General features: G+C 35.6%; 1 protein-coding gene across 1 annotated transcript in view; it reads right to left on the reverse strand.

The window, feature by feature from the left end:
* The window catches only part of SCN7A (sodium voltage-gated channel alpha subunit 7), an 81,766-nt gene that overhangs the window by 14,665 nt on the left and 50,387 nt on the right, over positions 1-16,714 (reverse strand). Inside the window, exons 15-19 of the mRNA XM_047772800.1 lie at positions 14,913-15,350; positions 6,362-6,464; positions 4,526-4,680; positions 2,417-2,590; positions 296-403 (exon numbers count right to left, since the gene is read on the reverse strand). Of these exons, the coding sequence (XP_047628756.1) occupies positions 296-403; positions 2,417-2,590; positions 4,526-4,680; positions 6,362-6,464; positions 14,913-15,350 (978 nt within the window). The remainder of the gene's footprint in view (positions 1-295; positions 404-2,416; positions 2,591-4,525; positions 4,681-6,361; positions 6,465-14,912; positions 15,351-16,714) is intronic.

Raw genomic sequence — 16,714 nt, forward strand, 5'->3', positions numbered from 1 at the left:
TGAGCCGCCTCTGCAACCTACACTACAGCTCACGGCAATGCCGGATCGTTAACCCACTGAGCAAGGGCAGGGACCGAACCGCAACCTCATGGTACCTAGTCAGATTCGTTAACCACTGCGCCACGACGGGAACTCAAATGAAGCTTTTTTTATGTGTGTTAATTAGCAGCATACAAAGTTTTTGTATTAATATTGTTAAAGATACAAACAAGAAAACAACAAAGCTTGTGAGTTTACGGAGATGAATTAATCCTAAATAAAAATCTAAAGATTAAATTAGAAACTTTGCTCTTACCTTCATTCTTTCAAATTGAGATAGAACTCTGAGAGCCCGAAGGAATTTAATGGAAATAAGTGGTTTCAGTTCTTCCCGAGATTTGCCCATTAAGCTAAGACAAAACACCTGGATATATTTTAAAAAAGCAAATAGAATTTAATTTTAACTTCAATCAAAATAAAATGATCTTTTATTACAGAAAAGATACATAGTCAAAGTCTACTAAAAATTTGTAAAATATAATATGTATTTCAGTATATTTTGATGTCTTACAGAAAGGTATAAGAAAATCTTTTTTTTTTTTTTTTTTTGGTCTTTTTGCCATTTCTTGTCCCGTGGCATAGGGAGGTTCCCAGGCTAGGGATCTAATCGGAGCCGTGGCCACCAGTCTACGCCAGGGCCACAGCAACGTGGGATCCGAGTTGCCTGTCTGCGACCTACACCACAGCTCATGGCAACACCAGATCCCTAACCCACTGAGCAAGGGCAGGGACCGAACCCGCAACCTCATGGTTCCTAGTCGGATTCTTTAACCACTGCGCCACGACGGGAACTCCATGAAAATCATTTTGTTTTAAAATCACTTTTAAAAAGATAAAACAAAACTATTTTCTGGTACTAGGAATATATATTATTGAGATAAGCAAAAAAATTGTATATTTGACGTTCTTTATGGCAAGAATTAATATTTATATTCACTTTCATTTTGAAATTATATTAAGACTCAATTTCATGATTATTTTCAATATAGTAATAGTACACAATATATTCATTAAAACAAAATTTGGAATATATTTATATATACATCCAAATGTAAATATAGTTAAGACAATATACAAAATAGGATTTCAGAGAAGAGGCACCAAGGAGGAAATAAATATTGTTGTGTTCAACTATTTACTACAAAATATATAGTAAAATACTTAAGTGATTTTTTAAAGTAAACATATATGCTCAAATATGATTTAAGGCCTATAAAAGTTAATGGAGATTAACGAGGTGGTACAGCTATTATTAACTTTTTTGTACCTTCATATTTTCTGTATGTTAAAGGTGATATAAGTGAAAAAACGTTCTCTTTTACTTTATACTAAAGAGATGGTTGGTCTTGAAGTTGGCTTTGAAGTAAGGGTATCACATACATAAGCATAGAGGGATGTGGACACAAAAGAATAAAAATAAAGAAATAGGAAGGTGGGTTGCAGGCATAGTCTGCTTTGGTTGAAGTAAAAGGTTAATATGCAAGCATTAATTTAGAAGACCAAGGTCCTCCTGCACTGTTGGTGGGAATGGACGCTGGTACAACCACTATGGAGAACATAGTGGAGGTACCTTAGAAAACTATCCATGGAACTACCATATGACCCAGAAATCCCACTCTTGGGCATATATCCAGACAAAACTTTCCTTGAAAACGACACATGCACCCGCATGTTCATTGCAGCACTATTCACAATAGCCAGGACATGGAAACAACCCAAATGTCCATCAACAGTTGATTGGATTAGGAAGAGGTGGTATATATACACAATGGAATACTACTCAATCATAAAAAAGAACAAAATCATGCCATTTGCAGCAACCTGGATGGACCTAGAGACTCTCATCCTGAGTGAAGTAAGTCACAAAGAGAAAGGCAAACACCATAGGATATCACTTATATCTGGAATCTAATATATGGCACAAAGGAACCTTTCCACAGAAAAGAAAACCATGGACTTGGAGAATAGACTTGTGGTTGCCAATGGGGATGGGGAAGGAGTGGGATGGATTGGGAACCTGGGATTAACAGATGCAAACTATTGCTTTTGGAATGGATTAGCAATGAGATCCTGCTGTGTAGCACTGGGAACTATGTCTAGCCACTTATGATGGAGCATGATAATATGAGAAAAAAAATGTGTACATGTAGGTGTAACTTGGTCACCATGTTGTACAGTAGAACAAAATGTATTAGGGAAATTAAAAAAAAACACACTTTAGAATGAAAAGGATGGATCTTAAACACCACATATGAGGAAATATAGGATGTTGGTGACTGAAAATATATAGAGAGAAGGAAAAGAAAGATATAAGTAAATGGAAGAGTAAGTCATAGTAAATCAAAAAGCCTTTAAATTTTTTCTTTAAAATACGTACAATAACAACTATGAATTCTAGTCTGTACCAGCCATTAGTGAAATAGGATTTAAAACCATATGCCATCCACTTTAGGAGCATTTCCAGAATAAAGATGTAAGTGAAGATCATGTCAGCATATTCCAATAAGATTTTAATAGTCTTTCTCTGATCAATATATATATCTTCAAAAGCCTGTGGGTAAAAAATTTAAGGATTAGTGTACATGTAATTTTTAAAAACTCTTTTGGCATAGAGGGGAATGAAATCCCATTTCTATATGCTGAGCATGGTCATAGATTGTAGTCTCAAGGGCTTGTTCACTTGGTTTAGATTTACTTGCACAAACCATATCCATTTTCTGATCCCATTCCTATAGCAGACATCATTGATTCCAGAACCTCTACTTATAGAGACTGAACGTGGGTTCATAATTGTTCTAAATATTGATCCAAAAAGCCTCTCTCAAGTCAGTTAATCAAACTTGAGGTGGAACTTTTAGTCACATATGACACGGTTCTTATCTCTAATTCCACATAGCTATCTCACATATGTATACATGCTGCTTGCTAATAGAAGAGCAGAAATAAACAAAACCCCCAAAACGTGTGTTTTCAGAAATCCATACTACTATTGCATGAAAAAATCACAAAGCTTATCAGATAAAGCAATGGAAACACATGAATATGAAAAAAACTATAATGTTTCTCCAAAGTTTCTCAGTTTTAATAGATTAATCTCAATTTTACTGTGGAGGAAGCAAAATCTGATATAAAAAGATAACGTCCACTTCAATTAAAACATTAAAGATAGGTAAACCAATTTGTGGTAGTTGAAGTCCATGTACTGGCTACCCACATGCAGTGGGGAAGTAAATGTGAGGGGTCAGACCACGGTTATGGAGTCCTGGAAGTAATGTTCTACTTCTCAAGCCAAGTGACAGTTACATAGCAATATTCACTTGGTGTAAATACTTTATGGTACAATTATTTATATGGTTTTCAGTATGTGTGCTAAATGTCAATATAAAGTTTACTTAAAAAATATATGTTGTACAAAGTCTGGTTCCCAACCATGACTTCTTGTCTGTTCTGCATCTTACCCTTAACTATTTCTTGTATATCATTCTCTGATTTTTAACAAACACAAGCAAATATCAATATACACTCCAGTTTTCCTACTTTGCTACATAAAGTGTAGTGTGCTGTGCACTTTATTCTAGATCTTTCTTTTTTGCACTCATTACTATATCTTGTACAGTTGCAATATCATCGTGCAGACAGCTCTTGTTTTTGCTAGAGAGCTAGAGTGTCCCATTGGATGACTGTATCACAGTACATTTAAACAATCACCTAACATGGATTTTTTTTTTCTTTTTTCCTTTTCTAGGGTCGCTTCCTGTGGCAAATGGAGATTCCCAGGCTAGGGGTCTAATCAGAGCTGTAGCCACTGGCCTACGCCAGAGCCACAGCAACGCGGGATCCGAGCCGCGTCTGTAACCTACACCACAGCTCATGGCAACGCCGGATTGTTAACCCACTGAGCAAGGGCAGGGATCGAACCCGCAACCTCATGGTTCCTAGTTGGATTCGTTAACCACTGTGCCACAACGGGAACTCCTAACACGGATTGTTTTTGTTTTTCAATTTTTCGCTACTTTACAAAAATTTCTTCAGGGCATAGCTTTGTAAATGCGTTTAATACATGTGAAGATTTTAGGATAATTTCTCCAAATTAAAATTACTGGGTCTGTGGGTAAATATATTTGTAGTTCAAAGGTCCTTAAAAGTATATGCAATATTTCTCTTTCCTTATGCAACATATACAAAAATAATAGAAAAATATATGCATATTATTAAACTGTTTCTTATACGAAACTTTATTAAAATAATTTTCTTTTTTCTGCTATAATTTATATATTTTAAAATTATATGATTTTTTAATATTTAATGAGGCACATACAGACTCTGTAAGAGTGTGACATATGTCTTCCAAAACTAAAATCATAGAATCATAGAAATTTGGTGCCATAATAAGGACTCTGGGGAAAATAATTTGGCATAGTGACTTTATAAATTAACAGGCTTATGATGAATTTTTCTCATAAAAATATTACATGCTTTCACTTACCAGAGCACCTGTGCTAAGCAGAGTAACAAGGCCAATGAAACACTTAAAGCAACTATTTTCTACTATTTTACAGCAAGTTTTCCCCATGTTCTGCCAAATTTTTCCTTTCTTGGATTCTCTACTGATTTGAGCAGAGGAAGATCTTCGTTCATAACCTGCCGAGAATGAAAATATTAAGAACAGAAATCTACAAAACTCATGAAAAAGTAAACATCTCAAATGTTTTAGCAAGTATTTATTTATTGAATCTAATATAGGTGGTCTTTGATTGACAAACATTTGATTTTTACCCCTACTGTAGTGACCACTTCAATTACTGAGGAAAAGAAAAACTTGTGAGTTTGGTAATAGTTGGAAGAAAGAAACTCTGAAAGGCAGGGGTAATTTAGACCATCCTCTCACTCTGCTGGACTGAGTCCAAGAATGGAGTTTATCCCCCCACCCCCTTCTACAAAACACACACACACATACACACCATCTTCTGAATATTACATTTTTGTACAATGCCTTAAAATTCATTCTCTGAGGATTCACATGGTGTAATAAGCATTTCCATCTAAATATACAAATATTTAGGAGGTGTTAAGAGGTATATATATTAAGATGACTTAATTGACTTAAGTGGCATGGGGATGGAAATTTTAATTGATATAATTTAAGGAGCAAGATTGGACTGCAGAGTGCTTTGTGGTAGGGTACTGGTGTATGAGAAGAAATTCCACCTTCTGTTCAAGAGAGTTAGCTAAGGAAAACATGAGGCTTGAGAAGAGAGTGATTGATGGGTAAGAAAATGACAAATGGAGGGGGGTGGAGTTTAAAGTCAACACATTTTAGAATTTTACCTAGAGTGCATTTATACATCTTTGGTCAGAAAAATATAGGAAATGTTTCATCACTGGTCTTAGATGATACAAATCCTAGAACTAAAGCTCCTGAAAGTAGATTCTTATTTTGAATATAGGAATTTAAATATTTACATACCCAATGAGTAAGTCAACTGACTGAAGCCTTATACATTTCTCAACATTCATATGGAATATAAAAATATTACATGATTTGTTTTCCTATAAAAGTTATAGGATGTCTTCATATGAATATTTTATTTTTTTTTTATTTTTGCTTTTTAGGGCCTATGTGTGGCATGTGGAAGTTCTCAGGGTAGGGGTTGAATCAGAGTTGCAGCTACTGGCTTACACCACGGCCACAGCAATGCAGGTTCTGAGCTACATCTGCAACCTACACCACAGCTCACTGCAACGCTCGATCCTTTAACCCACTGAGCAAGGCCAGGGATGGAACTGGCATCTTCATAGATATCAGTCAAGGTCGTTACCACTGAGCCACAATGGAACACCTCATATGAATATTTTAAATATTGATCCTATTTCATGAAGTATAAACACAAACATACACTAATTTAATCTGTTAATAATCCTATGAATTTAGTGTTATTATTAACCTCATTTTACATATTAGGAAATGAGTCAGAGAGAAGATAAATAAAAGCTAGTAAATAGTGGACCAGGATTTGAACTCAGGCTGCCTGATTTCAGAAACCAATTCTCTTAACCTACTGCATTAGACTCCTTAGGAACTAAGCCCTTTCCCTCTTTTCCAAATGTTGACTTTTCCCTTAATGTTTACTAAAAGTTTCTATCAGGATTCATGTGGGCATGTTCTCATGTGTTCACACCCAAACACGTTTTTGTGAGTGTATTCCTTAGTCAAATTAATAAGCCCTTTAAAATTAAAAGTATACTCAACAGTATTATTTAGATTAAGAGAATTTTGATTTAATTTCAATATAATGATCAAAAGAATTTATTTTTTTCTTACCATTTTTAAAATGCTTCAGCTTTTCATGTTCATAGACCATTTCCTCTTCAGAGATAGCAATATCAACTGTACTGCATTCAGATGAACTAGATTGCTTTACCTTCTGAAAAGTCAAATCCCACCAAAAAAAGTTGTGAATAAAGTTTTTTACTCCCGGTAAAGTTTATCTCATTTTTAGAAAAAAAATTATATACAGAAAGACTCCTGTCAGGTATAAAAGACTTTAGGCCAAATTCATGATTGATATGAAAATGCATACATACCTCTGGGAGTAGAAGTTTTTAAAACATATAAAAAATAATTTAAACTAAAATAATTTTAAAATTAAAACTAACAGTTAATAACACTGTTCTCTTAAAAGGTATATATAGGCCATCTCCAATTTCTGAAAGAGAAGCTCTAGGTGGAGTATATAAAAAGGAAATTATATTTTGTATATCATTTAATTTTTTGCACAATATGTGTCAGGGAAATGAATTAGAAAGCTTTGTTGGCTTTAAACCATATATGGTGAATTGTAAGAAATTCTGGTGCCAATAAAAAAAATAAAATATCCTTAAATGAGCAAATCTTTAAAAAAATTATTTCATTTCCTTTTGTATCTTCTTTATTGTTGATAAAATAAGGATATAGCACTGCACTGATTTGAGAGTAGACAATAAATAAAAATTATAAAATGTTTTGGCATTCGATAATTGAGATTTATACATTTTATATTTAAATGCTTTAAATATAAAACCCTTGCACATAAACTATTTGACATAGTTTTCCCCAAATCTTGTAAGTACTTATTGTTCTAAACTTATAAATAAACCAAGATTCAAAATTACAAATCAATATGCAATGGGTATGGCCCTAAAAAAGGCAAAAAAATTTACAAATCATTTTAGAAGATGATTCCTTAATGACCTTGGAAAGTGACCATGATATACTGCTGCATTATGAAAAACTAAAACCAAAGAAACAAGAGTACAAATCTCTGAAATGTCTGATCACATGTGATTTTTATATTTTATTTTTTGGCTTTTAGTAGATCAACATCCTATGTATGATGTGCTATATGATCTGGTAAGTATCTGATTAATTAAATTAAATATATAACAAAATATATAAATCTTATGTGAGTAGTTAACCAATCAAAAAGATCAAACAGGAGACAGGATTAAGGTGATGGAATAGGAGTTCCCCTGTCATGGCTCTGTGGTTAACTAATTCAGTTAGGAACCATGAGGTTGTGGGTTCGATCCCTGGCCTTGCTCAGTGGGTTAAGGATGTGGTGTTGCCATGAGCTGTGGTGTAGGTTGCAGATACTGCTTGGCTCCAGTGTTGCTGTGGCTCTGGCGTAGGCCAGCAGCTACAGCTCCAATTAGATCCCTAGCCTGGGAACCTCAGGTGTGGTCCTAGAAAAGGCAAAAAAAAAAAAAAAAAAAAGGCCGAATAGAAGGACTGGACCTCAACTTCTCTCATAAAAACAAAAAAATTACAACCAAATGCTGAGCAAGCTTCAACTAAATTGACTAGAAACTTTCAAAAAGATACCCACTCCAGAAAACAAAGAGGAGGCCACATCAAGAGACAGGAGGGGTGATTATGTGATATAAGCAACCCCATACCTCCAGGGTGGGAAGCCCCACAGACTGGAAAGTAATTGGTTCACAGAGACTCACCTACAGGAGTGAATGTTCTAAACCCCACGTCAAGTCCCCATGCCTGGGGATCTGGCATTGGGAGAAAGAGCTCCCAGAGCATAGGGCACTGAAGGCCAGTGGGGCTTGTGTGCATGAGTTCCACAAGACTAGGGGAAATGGAGACCTCATTTTTAAAAGGCACACACAGACTTTCACGTGCACTGGGTCCCAGGACAAAGCAAAGTCTCCATAGGAATCTGGGTCAGACCTGACTGCAGTTCTTGGAGGACATCCTGGGAAAACAGGGGGTGAATGTGGCTTGTTGTGGGGGAAGGACATTGGAAGCAAAGCTCTTGGGAATCTTCATCAGGGTGCCTTTCTCTGGAGGTGGCCATTTTGGGAAAAATCTGGCCCCACCCATCAGCACTGAGAAGCCCTAGGCCAAACAACAACCCAGGTGGGATCACAGCCCCACCTGTCAGTAAAAAGGCTGCCTAAAGACCCCCCAGTCACAGAGCTGCCTCTAATCTCACCCAGAAGCAAAGCCCCATCTAACAGAGGGATAGGAATCAGCTCTACCTACCAGTGGGCAGGTATCAGTCCCACCCATCAGGAAGTCTAGTCCTGTACCAACTTCAGCCACAAGGGGGGCAGACACCAGAAGTAAGAAAGACTACAACTCTATTATCTGTAAAAAGGTCACCATGCCAAAAATCTATAACAATGAAAGACAGAGAACTATAACTCAGATAAGGGAGAAAGAAAAAAACCCAGAAAGACAGCTAAGTGATCAGGAGATTCTCAGCCTCTAGGAAAAAGACTTTAGACTGTTGATGCTGCAGATGATCCAAGATATTAGAAATAAACTGGAGGCAAAGATGGATAATTTACAGGGAACACTGACCAAAGACATACAAGATATAAAAATTGAGAAGAGGAAGGTACAAATGCAGAACACTGGAGATGCACTTGCAATCAAGAGACCAATAACTTAAAACAATTTTGTATATATATACTCTTACATCAAAACTTCAGAGTAACTGCAAACCAAAAATCTATAATTGATACACAAATGAATAAGAAAAATAAACTCAAATACAACAGTAAAGATAGTCATCACAAGAGGAGAGAAAAAAAGAAGGGAAGAAAAAAAAGAAACAAAAGCAAATCAAAAGCAACTAATAAAATGGCAATAAGAACATACATATCAATAATTACCTTAAATGTTAATGGACTAAACGCCCCAACCAAAAGACATAGATTGGTTGAATGGATACAAAAACAAGACCCATATTCATGCTATCTTCAAGAGACCCACTTAACTTCTAAGGACACATACAAATTGAAAGTGAGAGGATGGAAGAAAATATTCTATGCAAACAGAAGCAAAAGAAAGCTTGAGTAGCAATACTCATATCAGAAAATATTGATTTTAAAATGAATATTTTAAGGGACATGGAAGGACAATACATAATGATCAAAGGATCAATCCAAGAAGAAGATATAACAATTTAAAATATCTACACACCCAACATAGGTTCACCACAATATATAAGGCAACTGCTAACAACCTTAAAAGGATAAATCAACAATAACACAATAATAGTGGGGGACTCTAGCACCCCACTTACAGCAACGGACAGATCAACCAGACAGAAAATCAATAAGGAAACATAGGTCCTGAAAGAAGCATTAGACCAGATGGACTTAATAGATATTTATAGGACATTCCATCCAAAAGCAACAGAATACACATTCTTCTCAAGTGCACATGGAACATTTTCTAAGATTGATCACATCCTGGGTGACAAATGAAACCTCAGTAACTTTAAGAAAATTGAAATCATCAAGCATCTTTTCTGACCATAATGCTGTATGAATGGAAATCAACAACTAGAAAAAAACTGCAAAAAACACAAACACGTGGAGACTAAACAACATGCTACTAAACAACCAATGGATCACTGAAGAAGTCAACGAAGAAATTAAAAAATACCTGGAAGCAAATGACAATGAAGATATGACACTCCAAAACCTATGGGATGCAGCAAAAGCCGTTCTAAGAGGAAAGTTTATAGCAATACAAGCCCACCTCAGGAAACAAGAAAAAGCTCAAATAAACAAGCTAACTTTACATCTGAAGCAGCTAGAGAGAGAACAGACAAGAGCTGAAGTTAGTAGAAGGAAAGAAATCATAAAGATCAGAGCAGAAATCAATGAAATAGAAATGAAGAAAACCATAGAAAAGATCAATGAAATGAAAAGCTGGTTCTTTGAAAAGATCAACAAAATTGATAAACCCTTAGCCAGGCTTAAAAGAAAAAAAGAGAGAGGACACAAATCCGTAAAATTAGAAATGACAAAGGAGAAGTAACAACAGACATCACAGAAACTCAAAGGATCATAAGCGTCTACTATATGCATCTATATGCCAATAAAACAGAAAACCTAGAAGAAATGGACAAACTCTTAGAAAAGTACAATCTTCCAAGACTAAACCAAGATGAGATAGAAAAGATGAACGGACCAATCACAAGTACTGAAATTGAAAATGTGATTAAAAAAAACTTCCAACAAACAAAAGTCCAGGACCAGATGGCTTCACAGGCGAATTCTATGAAACATTTAGAGAAGGGCTAACACCTCTCCTTCTGAAACTATTTGAAAAAATTGCAGAGGAAGGGATACTCCCAAACTCATTCTATGAGGCCACCATCACCCTGATACCAAAATCAGACAAAGATACCACAAAAAAAGAAAACCACAGGACAATTTCACTGATGAACATTGATGCAAAAATCCTCAACAAAATACTAGCAAACCACATCCAACAATACATTAAAAGGATTGTACATCATGATCAAGTGGGATTTATCCCAGGGATGCAAGGGTTCTTCAATATCCACAAATCAATCGGTGTGATACACCACATTAATAAATGGAAGAATAAAAACCATATGATTCTCTGAATAGATATAGAAAAAGCCTTTGACAAAATCCAACACCCATTTCTGATAAAAACCCTTCAGAAAGTGTGCATAACGGGAACCTACCTCAACACGATAAAGGCCATATATGACAAACCCACAGTGAACATCATTCTCAATGGTGAAAAACTGAAAGAATTCCCACTGAGATCAGGAACAAGACAAGGATGTCTTCTTTCGCCACTACTATTCAACAAAGTTTTGGAAGTCCTAGCCACAGCAATAAGAGAAGTAAAAAAGAAATAAAAGGAATCCAGATTGGAAAGGAAGAAGTAAAACTATCACTATTTGCAGATGACATGATGCTATACCTAGAGAATCCTAAAGACTCTACCAGAAAACTGTTAGAGCTCATCCACAAATTTGGCAAAGTCACAGGATACAAAATTAATACACAGAAATCAACGGCCTTTCTATATACTAACAATGAATTATCAGAAAGCGAAATTAGGGAAGCAATCCCGTTTACCATTAAATCTAAAAGAATAAGATACGTAGGAGTAAACCTACCTAAAGAGACAAAAGACCTGTACTCTGAAAACTACAAGGAACTGATAAAAGAAATCAAAGATGACACAAACAGATGGAAAGACATACCATGCTCTTGGATTGGAAGAGTCACTATTACCAAAATGACTATACTACCCAAGGCAATCTACAGATTTAATGCAATCCCTATCAAATTACCAAAGTCATTTTTTAGAGAATTTGAACAAAATGTAGTAAAATATGTTTGGAAGCACAAAAGACCCAGAGTAGTGAAAGACATCCTGAAAAAGAAAAATGGAGCTGGAGGCATCAGGCTCCCTGACTTCAGACTATACTCCCAAGCAACAGTCATCAAAACTGTATGGTACTGGCACAATGACAGAAATATAGATCAGTGGAAGAGGATAGAGAGCCCAGAATTAAACCCACGTACCTACAGCCAACTAATCTATGAGAGAGGAGGCAAGAATATACAATGGAGAAAGGACAGCTTGTTCAATAAGTGGTGCTGGGAAAACTGGATAGCCACATGGAAAAGAGTGAAATTAGAACACTCTGTAAAACCATACACAAAAATAAACTCAAAATGGATTACAGACCTAGATATAAGACCAGATACTATAAAACTCCTAGAGGAAAACATAGGCCAAACACTCTCTGACATAAACAACAGCAACATCTTCTCAGATCCACCTCTTAGAGTACTGACAATAAAAACAAAAATAAACAAATGGGACGTAATTAAATTTAAAAGTTTCTGCACATCAAAGGAAACCCTAAACAAAACAAAAAGACAACCCACAGAGTAGGAGAACATCTTTGCAAATGAAGTGACTGACAAGGGATAAATCTATGAAATTTATAAACACCTCCTACTGCTCAATATCAAAAAAAAAAAAAAAACCAAAAGAAAAAAACCCTTCAAAAAATGGGCCAAAAACCTAAATGGACAATTCTCCAAAGAAGTCATATGGATGGATGGCCAAAAAAAACACATGAAAAGATGTTCAACATTACTCATTACTAGAGAAATGTAAATCAAAACCACTATGAGGCAGCACCTTACACTGGCCAGAATGACCATCATCAAAAAGTCTATAAACAATAAGTACTGGAGAGGGTGTGGAGGAAAAGGAACCCTATTACACTGTTGGTGGGATTGTAAATTGGTGCAACCACTGTGGAAAACAGTATGGAGATTCCTCAGAAAACTAAAAATAGAACTTCCATTTGACCCAGCAATCCCACTCCTGGGCATCTATCCAGAAAAAAACATGACTCAAAAAGACACATGTACTCTGATGTTCATTGCAGCACTATTTGCAATAGCCAGGATATGGAAACAACCTAAATGTCTCGACAGAAGAGTGGATCAAGAAGATGTGGTGCCTATACACAATGGAATATTACTCGGCCATTAAAAGGAAAGGAAAAATGGTATTTGCAGCAACATGGATGGACCTAGAAATTATAATGCTAAGTGAAGTCAGCCATACAATGAGACACCAGCATCAAATGCTATCACTTATATGTGGAATCTGAAAAATGGACACAATGAACTTTGCATAACAGACACTGACTCACAGACTTTGAAAAACTTATGGTTTCCAAAGGAGACAGGTTGGGAGGGTGGGGGGATGTGCTGGGGGTTCGGGATGGAAATGCTATAAAATTTGGTTGTGATGATCACTGTACAACTATAAATGTAATAAATTCATTGAGTAATATAAAAAAATCAAGTAATTATGCAACCTAAATGACAACTCCTGAGGCGTCAACATTTTCAATTATATTAAGTTCCATTTTTTCCATTTTTATGTATTACATATATAGCATATTTAGTATATTTAGTATATATAGTGTGTGTATATATATATATTCATATGTATTTGCTTTTTAGGAGTGCACCTATGGCATATTGAAGTTCCCAGGCTAGGGTGTCGAATCAGAGCTACAGATGCCAGTTTACACCACAGCCACAGCAATGCCAGATCTGAGCTGTGTCTGTGACCTATATTACACTGCTCATGGCAATACCAGATCCTTAACCCTCAGAGTGAGGCCAGGGATTGAGCCTGAGTAATCACGGATACTAGTTGGGTTTGTTTCTGCTGAGCCACCATGGGAACTCCTTTTTTTCCCCATATATTTTCATATCTCAGACTTTCTAATGAGATTGGCAAGAAGTTTCCAAGAACATTTTCACATGATGTGCTGCAACAAGTAGCAATTTTACCCAGAAGTGGATGGTAGTACCTGCCTTATAGTGTTATAATTTAAGTAAAATCAGCTAGCACTCTCTAAATACTCATAAATATTTTATTTAACTGAAGATATAGAAGTGTTATGGAGAAGATATTTTTCATTTTCTAATAATGGTATTACTTAAAGGAAAATGAACTTGAGAATATTGGGTGTGCTGAGGAGTGAAAACGTTTCTCTAAAACAAAGATGCCTTCATTAGAAAATGGAAGGACTCTGGATAATTGAAACTTAATTCCTGTTAGAATGCCAACTTGATAAGTTATTAAAGAGAGCAGCTGCCAAGCCAGAAGAGGTCTGGGAGATAAGATGATGCCAGAGACTTTGGGGACCGGGAAAAAGACACTCTCTGCCTTTTCCCATCCAGGGAATGAACTAAATCGATTCTCCTGTGAGGTCCAATGCAAGAGGCCCACAGTGTAGATATGATCTCTGTAGATATAGCTTCATATTAAATGATACCTCTTAGTAAGACATTATGCTGCTTATAAATGAAGACAGTAAGACTGTATCCAGTAGAGCACACTTTTAGAAGCTAATTGAACAGCAGTATCTGCCCTTATTTGAATGTACCCCACCCCTCTTTTTTTGGCCAGGGGTTTATTAAGCTACAAAATGTTCACAATTCAAAGTGATTTTTAGTTTGTTCTTCCAGCCCAACTCAATTATATATATGTTGCAGAAATTAACAGACAAGAATCTTAAAATTTAGCAAGCAAGTATCTTAGCACTCTAGTCCAATCTTAAATTTTAGATGATACAGCCCAGGAGCACTTAATGATTTATCCAATAATACACATTGATTTCTAAAATGTATGTTTCATTAATGTGCTTTTCATCACCCCATGCTGCCTGTTTATTAGCTCATTGAATATTATAATTATATTATCTAACATTTACTAAGTACTTACTATATGTTGGGCATTCTTCTATACACTATCAAACTATTTTTCTCTATCCTTATATCCTCTCTAAGAAATAGATAAAATTTTATTCTCACTTATGGTGAGGAAACTGAAGCTTAGAAAGTTTAAGAAACTTTATCAGGAGGATAACATCAGGAGCAAGGAGTACTATAGGTAGGGACAGAATGGTTTATCGAATTCTAGAATTTCAGCACTGATTCACTTCCTTATCAACAATGACAAATCAACAACAAGCAATCATGATATTAAAACAACTTACCTCTTTGCTGCTTCCATCTCCTGACTTACTCTGAATTTTCTTATTGTCCAGATTTTCTATATCAGACTCTTCTGATGCAATCGGTACAGTTTCTGAGACACTTGGACTGGGGATAAGTGAGCGACTCTCATTTTCAGTCATTGTGTTTTTCTCTGTGCCACTGCTTTTTTCTTTATCCTTGAGGAAATCCTGGGTGTTGCTCAATTCAGAGAGAGTATGGTCAGAAATATTCTCTTTAACATATATATCACTTATATTATTCATTGTTTCCTCTTGAACCTTTTTCTTTTTGCATAATATTTTTGGAAGCATATAGTTTATTCCTCTTTTAATCCTTGCCATTGCACACTGGAGATTTTTGGCTTCATCATTCTCTTCAATTGTTGCAGCCTTGTATGAACTAAATGAGCTGATCAATGCCAAAAACAGGTAAAGTATCTGAATGAGAAAGAAACTGAAGTTAAATGAAGCTCACTTTTTTGTTTCCTTTCAAACAACAACAAAAAATCTTTTAAAAAAGTTGAGCTGAGATTTGAAAACAATATATGAAACTACAGTGCTATTTAAGGCAGTTAGTTCTTACTCATCTACAGTGGGTCAGGTGCTGTGTTAGGGGTTTGTATAGCCAGATCTCATCTCAAGGGTACAACTTTATATGACCTATCACTTCTTTCTCTTTTACAGATGAAAAAAACCCACAAAGCTTACAGATGCCAAGTTATCAAAGATCTCACAGTTTGAACTCATGTCTTTCTTATTCCAAAGTTTACTTTCTTTCACAAAGACAGGCTGACTCTCCCAAGGTGAGAAAATGAATTGCTGCTCCACGTGGCTGACTTCCTTTCAACCCTAACCAAGAAAATGTGTAATGACATCTTCATGGATTCTGCAAACCCAAGAATCTCATGAGGTGGGAGCTATCCTTGGTCCTGAGGCACATATATCATTTCCCTGTCATGTACAAGCACAGGGATTGGGTAGGTTAGCTGATTCTCTATGGTAATAAATTTGGTCAAAAAAGAAAGAGATGAATGATGGAAGAATCATTCTAATACATTCAAGTTATTTTAAATTTGATGTTAATGTATATTTCGGCCTTTACTAATCCTGAGAAATATGATCAAGGCATGTTCAGTTTTTAGAGAGTTAGATTTTTATTTTGTTTATAACTGTAGAGTATTGATTATAATTTTGGATTCTCATATTGGAGATTTATACTAATTATTCTCTTAGACTTTAATTTGAACATATTCTCTATTCTGGAAGTTTTTTCCCCTTCTCTTCTGATATTTACACTTTTAAAGATTTAATTTGCTTTATGCTTTACATATTATTGTTTTCTTTAATTTTTTCAGGGCCACATGTGTTGCATATGGAAGTTCCCAGGCTAGGGGTCAAATTAGCGCTGTGGCTCTTGGTCTATGCTACAGCCACAGCAATGCAGGATCCAAGCCACATCTGTGACCTGCATCACAGCTCACAGGCAATGGTGGATCCCAGACCCATGAAGCGAGGCCAGCAATTGAACTTGCATCCTCATGGTTAATAGTCGGGTTCATTATCACTGAGCCACAATGGGAACTCTCCTCTACATATTATTTTTAAAGGGAAAAGTTCAAATGGTATACATTATGAGCAAGAATATTTATATGACTTACATAACATTTTCTTGCCTGTATTTCTGGTTTCTTCACTTATTAAGATCTACTCTTAAAATACTTGTAATGATAATTTGTGTGTATATAAAATAAAATAATTAAGTATTTGAAGACCTCCAACATTTATTTATTAAAATATTTTTC

Source organism: Phacochoerus africanus, chromosome 3 (assembly GCF_016906955.1).
Source record: "Phacochoerus africanus isolate WHEZ1 chromosome 3, ROS_Pafr_v1, whole genome shotgun sequence".
NCBI classification, from domain to species: domain Eukaryota; kingdom Metazoa; phylum Chordata; class Mammalia; order Artiodactyla; family Suidae; genus Phacochoerus; species Phacochoerus africanus.